The 13,611-nt window shown below is 37.8% G+C and overlaps 1 protein-coding gene across 4 annotated transcripts; it reads left to right on the top strand.

Moving 5' to 3' along the window:
• Positions 1-1,307: 1,307 nt before the first annotated feature.
• gpr184 (G protein-coupled receptor 184) lies at positions 1,308-8,278 on the top strand. 4 transcript variants are annotated; one of them, XM_005455774.4, is made up of 4 exons: positions 1,308-1,707; positions 1,894-1,933; positions 2,028-2,114; positions 6,268-8,278. In XM_005455774.4, exon 4 carries the CDS (start codon positions 6,310-6,312, stop codon positions 7,354-7,356), a length of 1,047 nt encoding a protein of 348 aa, XP_005455831.1. In that variant the 5' UTR covers positions 1,308-1,707; positions 1,894-1,933; positions 2,028-2,114; positions 6,268-6,309; the 3' UTR covers positions 7,357-8,278. The 4 variants fall into 4 exon arrangements, with proteins under 4 accessions (XP_005455831.1, XP_005455829.1, XP_005455832.1 ...); XM_005455772.4 differs by having other exon boundaries at positions 2,013-2,114; XM_005455775.4 differs by lacking the exon at positions 2,028-2,114.
• Positions 8,279-13,611: the final 5,333 nt, after the last annotated feature.

Below are 13,611 nucleotides of genomic sequence, written 5' to 3'. Positions count from 1 at the left end.
GTTACAAGGGACTGAAATGCACCAAACATATGCCCACTGCTTTGTCTTGTTCTCTTTTCCCAAAAAAGCAAAGGATTTTCCATATGTCAGTGTCATACTAAGGAATGAAAAAGGGAAGTTGACAAATTTAATATCCACATGAACAACTTTTAAAAGAATATTCACAGCACTTGAACTTCTTGGCGTCACATTAATGGCACCGGGGCATAGTCATTAAAGAAAATGTGTAAAAGCCACAGCAGAGAGTGACAGATAAACTTGTTTTGTATTTGAGTATAACATTTGAGCATAAGAAAAAATAGGTTAGTAGCATAGGTAGGTAAAATATTAGATTACCAACATGGACTTAAAAAGTATTTATACACAATTAATGTGGTTGCTAAGTAATGTAAGCTCTGTAAGACTACATTACAGACGACAAGCTGGATCTCTTAGAAATGACAGACAGTAAAGGCCTGAATTCAACAGGAAACTGTTTACATTCATCTAATGTTATTTAATCATTTGTTTATTAGAGAAGAAAATTAAAAGAAAGAATACCAATAAAAAAGAAAATTACTCATTCTTACTCATATTCTGCTGAAATGCAGTGATAAAAAACTGAACTTATGGAACAAGGGGATGACATCAAAGCACTTCGGAGGAAAGAAGAAACAATACTTCAGGTGGTGGAAAATCAGAGTATCTGGAAATTCCCTTTTTGACTATTTTATTTCCATACATTTATCATTTCCTCTTCAATAATCATCTGCTTTCCCTTTCCTTTTTCTGAACGTCATTTCAGGATTGTGTTCTCGCCGACAACATTCACATCTGTACACTGATGGTTACTCAATGCATAACCAGGGCAACCTCAGGGTTTTGTCACAGATTCCATTTATAAACATGTGAACAGTCTCGCCTGAAACCTACACAGTGCTGAGACCCAGTGGTCACATCACCTGAAACAGGGCAAGCTTCTTTATCTTCTTCGTGTTTTACAGTGACATGATTGACGCATTTTGGTTTTCTTCTACTGAACCAGCCTGAAAGTGATTAGCCAAACTGAAAAAGACATTCAAACCAAAAAGCCAAAAAGAGGAGTGAATGACACACCCACTAAGACCTACAACTACAATGATGCAATTTAAACACTCACTGTAAAGTAAAAGGGGAAGACAGGACACACGCTAAGCAGTTCACAACCCATAAATGACAAATTTCCCTTAAATGTCAGAGGAGGGGGAGGGGACTTTTCTTTTGTTGTCAGAGGGTCATTAACGCATGATTCATATCTTTTCTATAACCGTTTAATTTTTGCCCAGCCCTGAACACTTCCTGCACGCACGTGTGCAGAAGCAAACCTCCCTCCTCCTACGTGTGTCTTCCCCTTTCTGTACTTCACCCTTCCACACTTCTTACTGACATTTCAGCTGTGTCAACGGGAACTAGCAACGAGAGCAAACTACACAGTACAGAGAAAAACAACCTCTTGCATCTGTAGCTATTGAATTGGCTGTTAATGATCTGGCTCAGCATTCATTTGAGATCATGAGGAGCTACAGTGGCTTGGCTGCATGTCAGCAGCTCTGAAAAGTCTCTTCTGAAGCTTTTTTTCTGACCTGGACTGAACTCTGCTGAACCTGAAGCAGGTCTGGAATGCGTCTAACACTCTTCACCCACTGGACAGCTTTCTACAAGATACACCTTTCTATCAACAAACAACAGGTGAGGTCATTCATTACTGACTGGAGTTCTGGAAAACAGATTTATGTAAAACCTTTTGTAAACTGCCCTAGAAAAGGAAAAGTTCAAAGGTAACTTTTATTATGTTTGCCAAGTTCTTAAATGTAGTAAAGGTATTCATTTATTTTGAAACCGCACTTCATATGCTGGGTTTTCTTTTGTCCCCAGTGGACTGTTGTCAAGGGAAAGATGGCATGCTTGAGGCGATGTGAGTAACCATTGTAAAAATAATTAGGTTTGAAATGTTGATTCTCTGGAGGGTTGAATGTTTTCTGTAATTCTCCCAGCGGTGGTCACCACAGCACGCTGGAGAGGGCAACAGAAAACTGCTCTGCAAGAAGAAACTGTGGACTGCTATACCTTTGAAACAGCACTTTGGTATGAGGGAGGCAAGTTAAAACGCATATTTCTTCTTTTTGTTTTAAAAGGGGGGATTTGACAATCACCACATTCCCCCTCTTTAGAGATAAGGCTAAAATGCTGCTCTTTTAATCATTCACTGACTGACAATTTCTAATGACAACCAGATTTACTTCAGCACATAATACTAACAAACACATAGTTGGCTCAGATGGAAGGAATGAGCGAACAAAGCCCTGGCCAGCTGTGCAAAGTAGTCGTTTGTTTGGATTTGAAATGTACTGACAGACACAGCAAAAGAACAAAAAGATGTATGCAAGAGGAAAAAAGAAAAAAAGTATTGTTTTTAAGAAGGACCTGAATAGGACAAATTAACCATTACAGGCATTAGAGGTAAACTCTCATCTTTGTAATAGGGGAATACCTGTTTGTCGATAGTCATAGTATCCTAAGTGCTGACTAACAACTGAAATATTTTAGAAAAGTTTTGATTTATGAGGAAAACCTTCCTATAATGCACTCACGATAAGTCTCCCATTTTTAACATTTTATGAATAATCCATTAAATCAAACCCATTTCAAACACACCTGCACACAGGCACATGTGCAGACGCACATTATCATTCTCCGAAGACGGTCTGTCTCCAAATGGCTTCTCTATTATTGAGTTTTCTGGACGTTAATAGCATTAGATGCTTCCCGAGCCTATAAACACACCAGGGTCAAGCCTGGAAGAGAGAGAGGGAACAAAACAAAGAGCGGAAACAAATATCAGCGAAAGCCACAGAAATAATGAGCAAAGTTTGATCTCCTAATGCTGAAATTTTATACAGGAAATGGAAAGAATAAAATATCTGTACAAAAATATTTTAGTCTTGCGGTCTACATTAAGAAGAGCGTGATAACCATGGGTACCATTACCTGGTAAAATAGTACTGTTTTTTTAATGTGGGTTTTTTCCAGTGGAACACAAACTAAACATTAACCCCTTAATCGTCACAATGAATCGGTGAAGTTTGTACTGATGGTGTAAAGATGAATAAATACTTCAGTTATTGTGATAAACAGTGATCAGTGATAAACTAAAAATTTTAAAAAAGGTTCAAGGCTGATGATACAGTTTCGCAGACCAATAGAAAGCCTATAAACAGGCTGAAAGCAAAACCATAACACAACCGGTTGAACTTTGTAACAGTTCCTCTGACACAACATTCCTAATTATGTAGCATTCATGTGTGAGTTCTTTTGTACAATCAGGTTCTGGTCTTGGTTAGTCTGTCATTGTTTGGTTGAATTAGTTTTGAACCAAGCTGAACTCATGCTCGGTCTGCCCAGAAACTGGGTAAAGACTCTAAAGAGTTCTATGATGCCGGTTTAGGAGATAATGGAAAGATGTATTCTTCTTAGTCAGAATCTAAACATGTCTGTTTAACAGGACTGTTAGCATCTGTAGTCAAAACATGGCCATGCTGTAGGAAATCCAAATTACCCCGAATAAACCACTAAACTGTTTTAACTGTGCACCATCTTTTGTATTTTTAATGCATTAGTTATCAATTATGACTACACATTTCAAACCATTTTTAGGTTTCATATTATTTATCAATGTGTCAGAACGCGTGAATAGCATTCTTCTGTAACAGTTAAGCATGTCACTCTTTAGCTTTTACATTAAACAGAGTAGATTAAAATGGGGGGACAAAAGTCCAAAAGCTGTGCATTACTGGAAAACAATTATGTCTGTTATGTTAAGAGATGGTCATGTCCCACATGAAATGTGTAGGATTTCATTGAAAACAACTGCACTCTAATAAGTGAAAGTTTAGTGAAATCTATTTATTAGTACTTGATGAGATGCATAATTGAGTAAAACATATAAAAATATTTATCATTTATACACATTAATGTGTTGCTAGCCCTATGATGGAAGTCATTTTCTGTTAAGCCTGCAACGTGCTGCACAAAACTCATGCGACACGCCTGTTATGCAACTGATCGATATGCCTGCAGGATAATATGTATGGGATATATAAACGTCATACATAATTGACTTTGTTAAATATTAATAATAATGTTTTGCTAAGTTATGCACTGTTATGGATACTACCTAATTTTTCAAACAAAATTGACAACTTCATACATCACAAATTGACATGAAGAAAAACAATTAGTATCAAGTGATCATCTACATGTGTGCTCCAAATAATATTTTTTTTTAAAATCTAGAAAATCTGTATTTCAAAAAAGTCCTTACGCCGTTCAAAAGGCATTGTTTGCACCCCATACTTGTCTCAGTCTGCAAAATAGGTAGACCTATCAGTATCGTAGCTTTTTAGTTTTCTTTTCTGGACATAAAATACTGATAAAGCAGGAAATGCAAATGTGTACCATTATCATTTCAAAGATATTGTCAGTCATAGAGCAACCCTCCCCCCCCACCCCTTGTGCTAGGGTTAGCACAAGCTCAGCTGGTTAGCACAAGCTGAAATATCCTCATTCGCAAGATTTCTTCCTTTTTTTTTTGTAAGTTTACAACTTTCATCCCAAAAGAAGATTTTCTAAATTTGAAGGCCCTGGCCCAGCCTCAGCCTGCCTTTTATTTTTTTCCCCAGGAGGTAGTTTACACGGCCTTCAGTAAGAACTGGAATCTGTTCATGTCCTGTGCAGTGAATTATGCTTCTTCTTAACCAAGCTAGTTAGTGTACCAGCATTAGCATTATAATAATAATAATGCATTTTATGTAAGAAAGCACCTTTCAAAACACTCAAGGACACTGTACACAGCAGAATAGAGACAAGCAATAACAACAACAAACATAACAATTTACAAATTTATAAGGATAAAACATAAAGCAAATAAATAAAAGAAATTATGTGATAATCCATATTATGGGAAATAAAATGCAGCTCACATGCTACAAGCTACACACTCCTTACACAGTAAGCTACAACACATTGTTTGCGGTTATGCTAGCTTGGCCAAAAAAAGTGTATTACACACACACACAAATCTCTCACCTTTTAAATGTCCAAGTTCAGTCGAATAGTTTCATTTCCTCTCTGAAACTGCACTGCTAACTTTACTCTCATGGAAAAGCAGATTTCTTCAAAGAGGAAAGGTTCACCTCAAAATAACAAAACCAGTCTCACAGCAGATTATTTGACCTGCTCTTTGTCTTTTATCTTTTCGAAACAGAAAGTATTACTGGATTATTATTAAATTCATTTTGAAATTCTTGTCTCTGCTGGGTTACGCAAATCTTTAAGATGTGTCTGGCGTCAAATACACTCAGAGCTCGGTGATGGACCAGGTGTGATGGTGCATCTACAGATTAAATCAGGGAGAGAATTAATTGATTCATTTATAGAGTGCATGAAGTTCACATTACTCATTCTTGAGGCTGCAGTAAACAACTACCTTCGTCATGTCCACAACTGTTTGTAACGTCACATTTAAATTGGAAATAACTGGTCCAACTCACTATATGACTGCCAACTTTTTTGTCCTCCAGAATTGCAGGCTCTTATTGTTCTGAGAAACAAAAAGTAACCTGTATTAATCTGTGATTACTGTAAAATGCAAATGATCAGTTTGCCTGTACATTCTGGGCGATCCTCGCCTGCAATTTAGACCACGCAGGAGAATAAGTGCAGCAATTTATAGATAATTTAATAAAAAGTTGCATTAACAATAAGTAATGTGCTCAGCTCAGGGGATCGAGTGCAGAAAGTTCTACGTCAAATTAATCTAAAAGGTATCGGTTCCTTAATGATGTCTGTTTCCACAACAGCGACAGCTTACCTTATGACGTGTTCTCCATACAGTGCAGCTGAGGCAGGGACTTTTGGCAATTTCACTTTCTATTAAAACCGTGGGTGCAAACTGTTATCATCAGGCAGCATGACTAAACCCATACTAGGAAGCGGAGGACTCCCATCGACACTATGCCTGAACACCATATAGTGTGCAGAATCAAACTATCTCACATTGAGAAACATCAGGACAACCAAATTATTTTTTATCTCTTGAGCTCAGTCAACCATGAAATAGAATAGGGGATACAAAATATCCAAGCTCTATTATATGTTTTTAAAGTATTATGGTGAAGTTGATTTACCATACAAATTGTTACTGTATTTATTTTAATTTCAGGGATTTAATAATGTATTTTTGTCTTGCAGGTGAATTTTTAACCAGGGGAGTTCCAGCTAACTAAAGGAACCATGAACTCCACTGTTAAACCAGAAACAGGCAACAACTCAACATGCGTTAAGATTGGAGAGAGTGTTGTCAGTGACTTTCTGATGTCTGTTTACATACTGGCCTTTGTTTTTGGTTTGATCTTCAATGTACTGACCCTGGGCCCCATCATTCAACAAGTGAAGCAAAAAAATGTCCTGGGAATCTTCCTGCTCAACCTGTCTATCTCTGACATCCTTTTTGTCATCACTATGCCCCTTTGGATAAATTATTACCGGTTTGACCACCGCTGGATGCTAGGTTCTTGGTCCTGCAGTGTAGCTGGCTTTGTCTACTACTCTAATATGTATATCAGCATCTACCTGCTTTGCTGTATCTCTTTGGACCGCTGTCTGGTGGTCAGTTACCCACTCCGCTTCAAGACACACCGAACGTCTTGCTACGCCTGGATGCAGTGTATCGTAGTTTATGCGGTAGTGGTGGTGATACACATCATAATGCTGGTCTCTGACAATCTCAAAGATGCCCATGATGAGAACAACAATAATGACCGTTGTTATGAGACCTACCCCTTGGAGAAGCCTATTGCTCTATTCAACTTGCTCAGAGTAGGCTTTGGCTTCCTGCTACCCCTGCTAGTACTGGCAGTGAGCTACTGGAGGGTGCTAGCCACTGTGGGCCAAAGTCCCGGCCTGAGCGCCCAGGCTAAGAGGAAGGTCCGTCTTCTCTCCTTTGGAGTCATTGGGATCTTCTCAGTTTGCTTTGCTCCATATCATATTCTTTTGCTCATACGCTCACTAGTATTTTATAACAACAATTTTGATACGAGTACCAATGGGAGTTACTGCAAGTTTGAAGAACAAATGCACTTCGTCTTCTCCTGTACGCTGGCACTGTCCAGTTTGAATGCTGTGGTGGACCCAGTGCTGTATGTGTTGGTGAGTAACGGAGTCTGGGAGCAGATCAAACTAACCTGGAGAAGCCGCAGACGAACAGGACAAGAAGACTGTGCACTAACTGCTTACAAAAGAGGAAAAGCTGCCACTACTACGACTACTAATTTAATATGAATAATAAGCTATATGTGATAGACAAGTGTACAACTGTATGTGTGTGAGTGTGCATTGGCAAAATATAGGATTTTGCATGGCAGCTTTTTCAAATAAAGTCTTCCTCTTATGAGTTAGGTAGCAGGATTATTTCCATCCCATTTGTGTATGTTGTTTTGTGTATGTATAAAAGGCAATCTTTGTGGTTACATTTGTATGTTATATCATGCACAGTGTTAGGAGGAAGCTGAATAATGTATGCATCTCAGTCCTGGTTAATGTGATTGTAGTCTCGGGTTCTGCTCTCCCACAAGTTCTTCAGTGGAAGCCACTTCTGGTTTTGTTTTTAGACTCTGTTGTAGCAACTGAAGAGCCCTTGTATTTTTTTGTCCAATCTATGCAATCATAGCGTGACTGAGCAACCCTGATATAGTTAAATATGCATTACCTCCAATGCATGCCATACAAAGCCTTTATTAGCATAACTTTGTGTGCCCAGTGTCTAACATATTTAACAAGAAATAAATCAGTATTATGTCCAGGTGCTCAGAGTTTTTTTCACGCAGACAGTATGCAACAATTAACCCATACACCCAGTCTCTTAGTCTTCGCCATCAAACATATAGATAATTATAAATGCAACACAGCTGTGTGCTTCACAAGTGTCAAGTTGAAAAGGAAGGCAATAATGATGGATGTATATAAGTGTGTGTCAGGGGTGTGAGACAGAAATGGAGAAAAAGAATAAAGTGAAAGAAAGACCGCAAAAAGACTGAAAGAGGAAGCTTTTGAATCAACATTATGGCTGTTACTTGGTTCACAATTTATACAGCAGCTTCCTCATGCGTCAGCAGAGCTTTTTTTAGTACACATCATTACAATCCAAGATGAACATTGACTGCATAGTATAAACCCTGAATAAAACCGGTTTTGTTTAATTAAAGGTCTATACTGCTGATTTCCTGAATTGTACAATCATGTATACCCTTCCATAAGAAGCAGTTTTGGAGGTTTGCTACTCTGGAGAATTCTGGTATCTGTTCACATGATGCCATAATCTTCCCATCAAATTCACCCTACCATGGAGCTATGCTCATAGAAACTACAAAACCCCCAAGAGCTACATTTCAGACTCTACAGGTCTCAGTTAATCTATGACAAATTGGCCACAAAAAGGAAGAACACAAGTGTTACAATAGTCCAATGTCCAGACCTCAAGTCAGCTGAAATGCTGTGGCAGGAACACAAATTGCTGCGCATAAACAAATGGCCACAAACCTGAATCAACTTAGGCAACTTTATAGAGAAGAGTTTGCCAAAAAAGACCAAAGTGCTGTCTCTGTAGATAAAGCCAGGCTTTTTTGCTCTGAAGTACAGACATGTTCTGGTTTCTAAACCTTACTTTATTTTTAAACCCTCATATACATCAAATTTGGAGGCTTGAAAAGCTTTGTTGGCAAAAAAGAAAAAATATATCTATAGATTAATGCCGGCATTTGAATGGAAGTAACAACTGGTGACGCTGAAGCTGCCCCATCAACTCCTTTCCAGCTCAGATGGAAAAGAAAGAAAAACCCGTGTTCTTTTCACCACAGTTTTAAAGCTTGCAGCATTTTGAAGAAGCGTTAGTAAGTTAATCAGGTTTAAAGAAATTAATGTTGCAGTCAATCATCTTGTGGCATTAGCTCCAACATCTTAAAGATCCATTTTCTCCAGACTCAGCTTTTAATGAGATAACTCAGGTAGTAGCCAGACTCATAGGAAAATCAATATGACTTCATTGATTAGCTGTTATGACTCATAGCATTGTAATGCAGGCTTGGTCTAAATGGACTATACCAACAAGCTATACTTAGATCTTATTTTAAGCATTTGGAGTCTTTGGACATATACAACGGAGCACTTAATAGAATGAGGTTTTTCATTTCCTTTTACCCTAATGAGCTGATTAATAATTAATATTTCTACTGAAACGCAGCAGTCTTCCTGCTATTTATATTGTGTATTTCACAAGAAAGAAGCTCTCATAATGAAACTCATTTTCATTTTTTCTTTTCTATTTCTTTCTTTTTTTACAGTGTACTGTCTATTTTTTAAAAACTATTTCTGCTTATTAAAGAATTTCTCACACCTATCTATACAACATTGGCCGTTATCCACTTTAAAAATGACACACTGTATTCCAAAACATCAGATCAGAAATCTTAATATTTTTATGTGGACCTAAAAAAAAGAATATAATTGAAATATTTTAAAAAAAAGGAAGACAAAAAAGTTATTAAATATACAATAAAGAGTTTGCGATTTACTTGTGCTGCATCACATCCACTGAAGCATATTAAATTAAATGACACTTAGGAGGGTTTGTCTCATCAGAGACTTGTTCATGTATATCTGTGTGAAGCCATTGTTCGTATCTTAACTGTAACAACATCTTACATGGCTTATTAGTCAGAAGAGCAATTTACACAAGAGAAGAGGCAAAAATGCCCATAAAGGCTAATTATACATAACAGCGTACAACACCGGCAACATTTTATACACAAGGAACAAGGAAAAGTTTGGAAGTAGACTGGAAGAATCTGAAAACACAGCCATGCTAGAAGCTGTCTGGGCATACCACTGAAGATGATCTTGAAGGGCTCATTTGAAGAACTTTTTGGTCACACATTGTATACACAGCTGACTGATAATGGTTAATAAGACACAGTTAGCAGAATAAAAGCAGTTAAAAGATCCTACATACATTGGTTCCCAGTCACACAGGCCTAGAAATGGTGTGTTACCACAGTTGCAATGGAAAAATGTGAATTCCCTGACCTGTTGGCAAATGGTTGCTAATGGTTGTCACTAGATAAAATTAATCGCAAAGAGGTACAGGATGCTGCAACAAAAAAAATCCTTGAAATTGTCTGGTTTCTAGTGGGTTGCCATAAAATCTCTGTAATTACATGGAAGATACGCCAACTTCTCACTAAGCAGCAGTGAAACAATAGCATTGTTCTGTTTTTAAACAATGAGGCGAGCAACCTCGTTTTTCAGTTTGAATCACACATTTCAGCTTCACTAACTTTCAGAGAGAAGTTGGCAAGAGCTTGCAGATAAGTTGGCCTCTTCCATGCAAACTATGTGCTGCTAACAACAATAGCAATCACAAGAAGGATTTACTGCACTTCCTTCTTTGCAACCAGTTTAACAAGGTGACCAGCTGGTTGGGGTCCCTACAACTTCCCCATATGGAAAAGATATATATAAATCTTATAAAGTTTGTATCTGTCTTGTGTGAAACTTGTATGAAAAGCATACAAGAGTGAAAACAGATATACAATCCCTTGAAAAATTATGTAAATGAAACTTGTATGTTTTGGATACTTACTAAAACAATATATGAAAGTAATGAGAAAGTGGCCACTTTCATGAGTAAATCATATAAGCCTTATATGATTCACTATATGAAGTAGGCCACATCTTATGGAAGTCTTTTATACGTTTTTACTATTTCTTTTCCATATGGGTCTCTTTACCCTGTGCGACTGCTGCCTACGGTAAATGATTTAGAAAAACAAAACATAACAGATAACTACTTAGATGACGAAGATGAAAGTCGTGCTGCGAAAAGTGAAAGGTGGAGAGAATTCTTCTTTGACACCAGGAGGTAGTTGTAGGGTTAGCCACATTTGAGTGTGCACAAGAGAGTTTCTCTGGCTTAATACAGTCACATAAATAATGTCCACCTGGCCGCCTGGGAGCTGGGTCTCTTGACACAGTAGATTTATTCCAGACTCCTCAGACCAAAAAAGGTTGCTTTGCACCCTCCAGTGCTTTCAATCTTCCAAAGCCAGCATGATAGCTAACAGCTTCCATTTCCCAAAGTCACAGTTACTCTCTGTGGGTGCCAGTTTTCTGCAAATAAAGGCTAACAGATTAATCTTGTTGTCAGCATTAAAATACTGGGGTAGCACTACCCCAACCCACACCTTCAAGCATCGACCATGTTGCGTAATTGCTTAGGAAGATTTCAGGATGAGAGAAAGCCAAAATCCATGTTTGATAATCTTAAAAGCATGCTCTGTGGCTTTTGTCCAGTCTAAACATTGGTACAGCAGAGCAACGCAACAGAGCAGCGGTGCTGTCTAAGTTAGCTGTAGCTGTATAATTTAGCAAAGCCCAGTAACGGTTGTTAGTGCACTAACTATGTTGTAGCCAATTAGGATGTGCATTGAACTTAGAATTATCTATGCCTCATGAAACAGAAAAACTGAAAAGAGAAAATGAAGTATTTAACTACAATTTATCTGTTTGTCTAATCTACTGATTAACTAATGTGACACAGATGTTACGAGACAGTGATGAGAAAAATACCCCAAATCAGCAAGTCAAACAACTGTGGATACATGACGTAAGTGATTTAGAAGTAAAAGAGGAAACAACAGCAAAGTCTAAGTGCCATTACGGTAGTGGAGAAACATTAAAACTCAGTGAAAGTTTCAAATGTCCAATTGTCATTCTGAAGTAAAAGGGACTTTCTCTAAATCACATCATGGCCAGACTGAAAGTTTCACAAGTGTCACCACACGGCATGCTAAAATGTTTTGCAGAAACTGGCTTAATTATGTCCAACCACAGTCATGCACAACAAAAACGACCACACCAACACAAGATCAATACACAAAGCTTTGTTCACTGAGACACAGAAAAACAACTTGATCACATATAGAGAATTTACGAAGGAAAACAATACGTGATGCCAGTTAGCAAAAGTATTCACAAAAGAATTCTCTCTAGTAGCAGTGTCAGTGGATGAAAAGAGAAAAAGCAGAAATTTTTGTAAAGGTAGCGTACATGGCAGAGGTCTAGGACTGGTGCACATGAGCTTGTTGTATGTGTACCTAAAATATTAAGCGTGTACCATTATGTGAAAAAGGGACAGGAGAAAGCACATGCAAATTTAAGACATTTATTAAACTTCACTTCAAGTTGCTGCAAATGAGGTTCTACAAGATATTGAATCACGGGGTATACTTAGTTTTTCACAGGAGTCTTTTGTGGTAAGTATAAGTACAGTCATACAAAAAAGCAAGTTTTGCATGACTAACTATACTTACTAAAAAATACACACCTTTACCGTATTTTCCACACTATAAGGTGCACGTAAAATCTTTTAATTTTCTCAAAAATTGACAGTGTGCCTATAATCCGGTGCACCTTATGTATGAATTCTGGATGTGCTTTATGACCTCGAACCGATTTTATGTGGTACATGGCTCTCAAAAATGTGTCAAAAAATGTTTTAGTACAACTTTGGTAAGCTACGAAGCCGCACCGCTTGATGGATTGTCAGAGCATTACGGCTAGCGTAGTCAGGAGCCTCGCGGAGAAGTCTGGGTCCAAAACTTCGTCTGTTTCAGGTCTAAATTCTTTCATCTTTAATAAAATGATCAGTGTTGCTGCTTTACCAGGTGTAACAATTAGGTTTAACATCCAGGCATCCATGAAAACAGATTTTATTAAATTTAACGGAGTTAGACGTTAGCAGGAAGTTAGCTCGCTAGTTTCTACCCAAAGATGATATAGCATGTTCTGACTGAGAGATTTCAGAAAAAATTAAAACGTACAGCTCTGTTATCACTTCCAACATAAATGAAGACAGAAAACTAAACAGCAGTGACGTTTGTAGGGTTACTGAAGTTGGGCTAGGTGGTATATAATGATGTGCTACGTGATCGCTAGCGACACAGCTATGTTAGCATAACAAACAAAGTGAAGCTGGAGGAGGAACTTTCTTCCACTCGATAAAAGTTAACGTGAGGGTTCCCGATGGTTACGGACAAATGCAATCGCATGGCAGGATGCTGTAAACGGACCAAACTTCAGGAGAACAACTGAGATAACCCATCCACAATACCAGGTTAGTCATTAATATACTGCAACAACATGGGAATAGAGCAGCTGCGAGACAATTCAACATTAATGAATCAATGGTTTGGAAGTGGAGGAAACAAGAAGAATGAGTTGAGTAAAATTTGACTTATCTTACTGTTTTGTTTCGCTTAATACGCCTTATAATCCGGTGTGCCTTATGGTCTGAAAAATATGGTCAAATGTGTGTGTCTTCTTAAACACAAATTAATATTACTGTCAGTTCTAATGTATTGATTCTATGAACAAACAAACATCATCCAATGAGCCTTACCATAGATCACTTCACCGCATTTCAGGCTGTTATTTTATAATGTGCAACATGTTGAAGTACATAGTTGTGAGAAATGGCACAGA

This window comes from Oreochromis niloticus, linkage group LG14 (assembly GCF_001858045.2).
Source record: "Oreochromis niloticus isolate F11D_XX linkage group LG14, O_niloticus_UMD_NMBU, whole genome shotgun sequence".
Classification (NCBI taxonomy): domain Eukaryota; kingdom Metazoa; phylum Chordata; class Actinopteri; order Cichliformes; family Cichlidae; genus Oreochromis; species Oreochromis niloticus.
Note: the sequence above shows the minus strand (reverse complement) of the source record. Positions and strands in the feature narration are given on the sequence as shown.

Bases quoted from the DNA above. Each gene is read 5' to 3' on its own strand.
- gpr184 (XM_005455775.4), top strand. From the start codon at position 6,310: ATGAACTCCACTGTTAAACCAGAAACAGGCAACAACTCAACATGCGTT.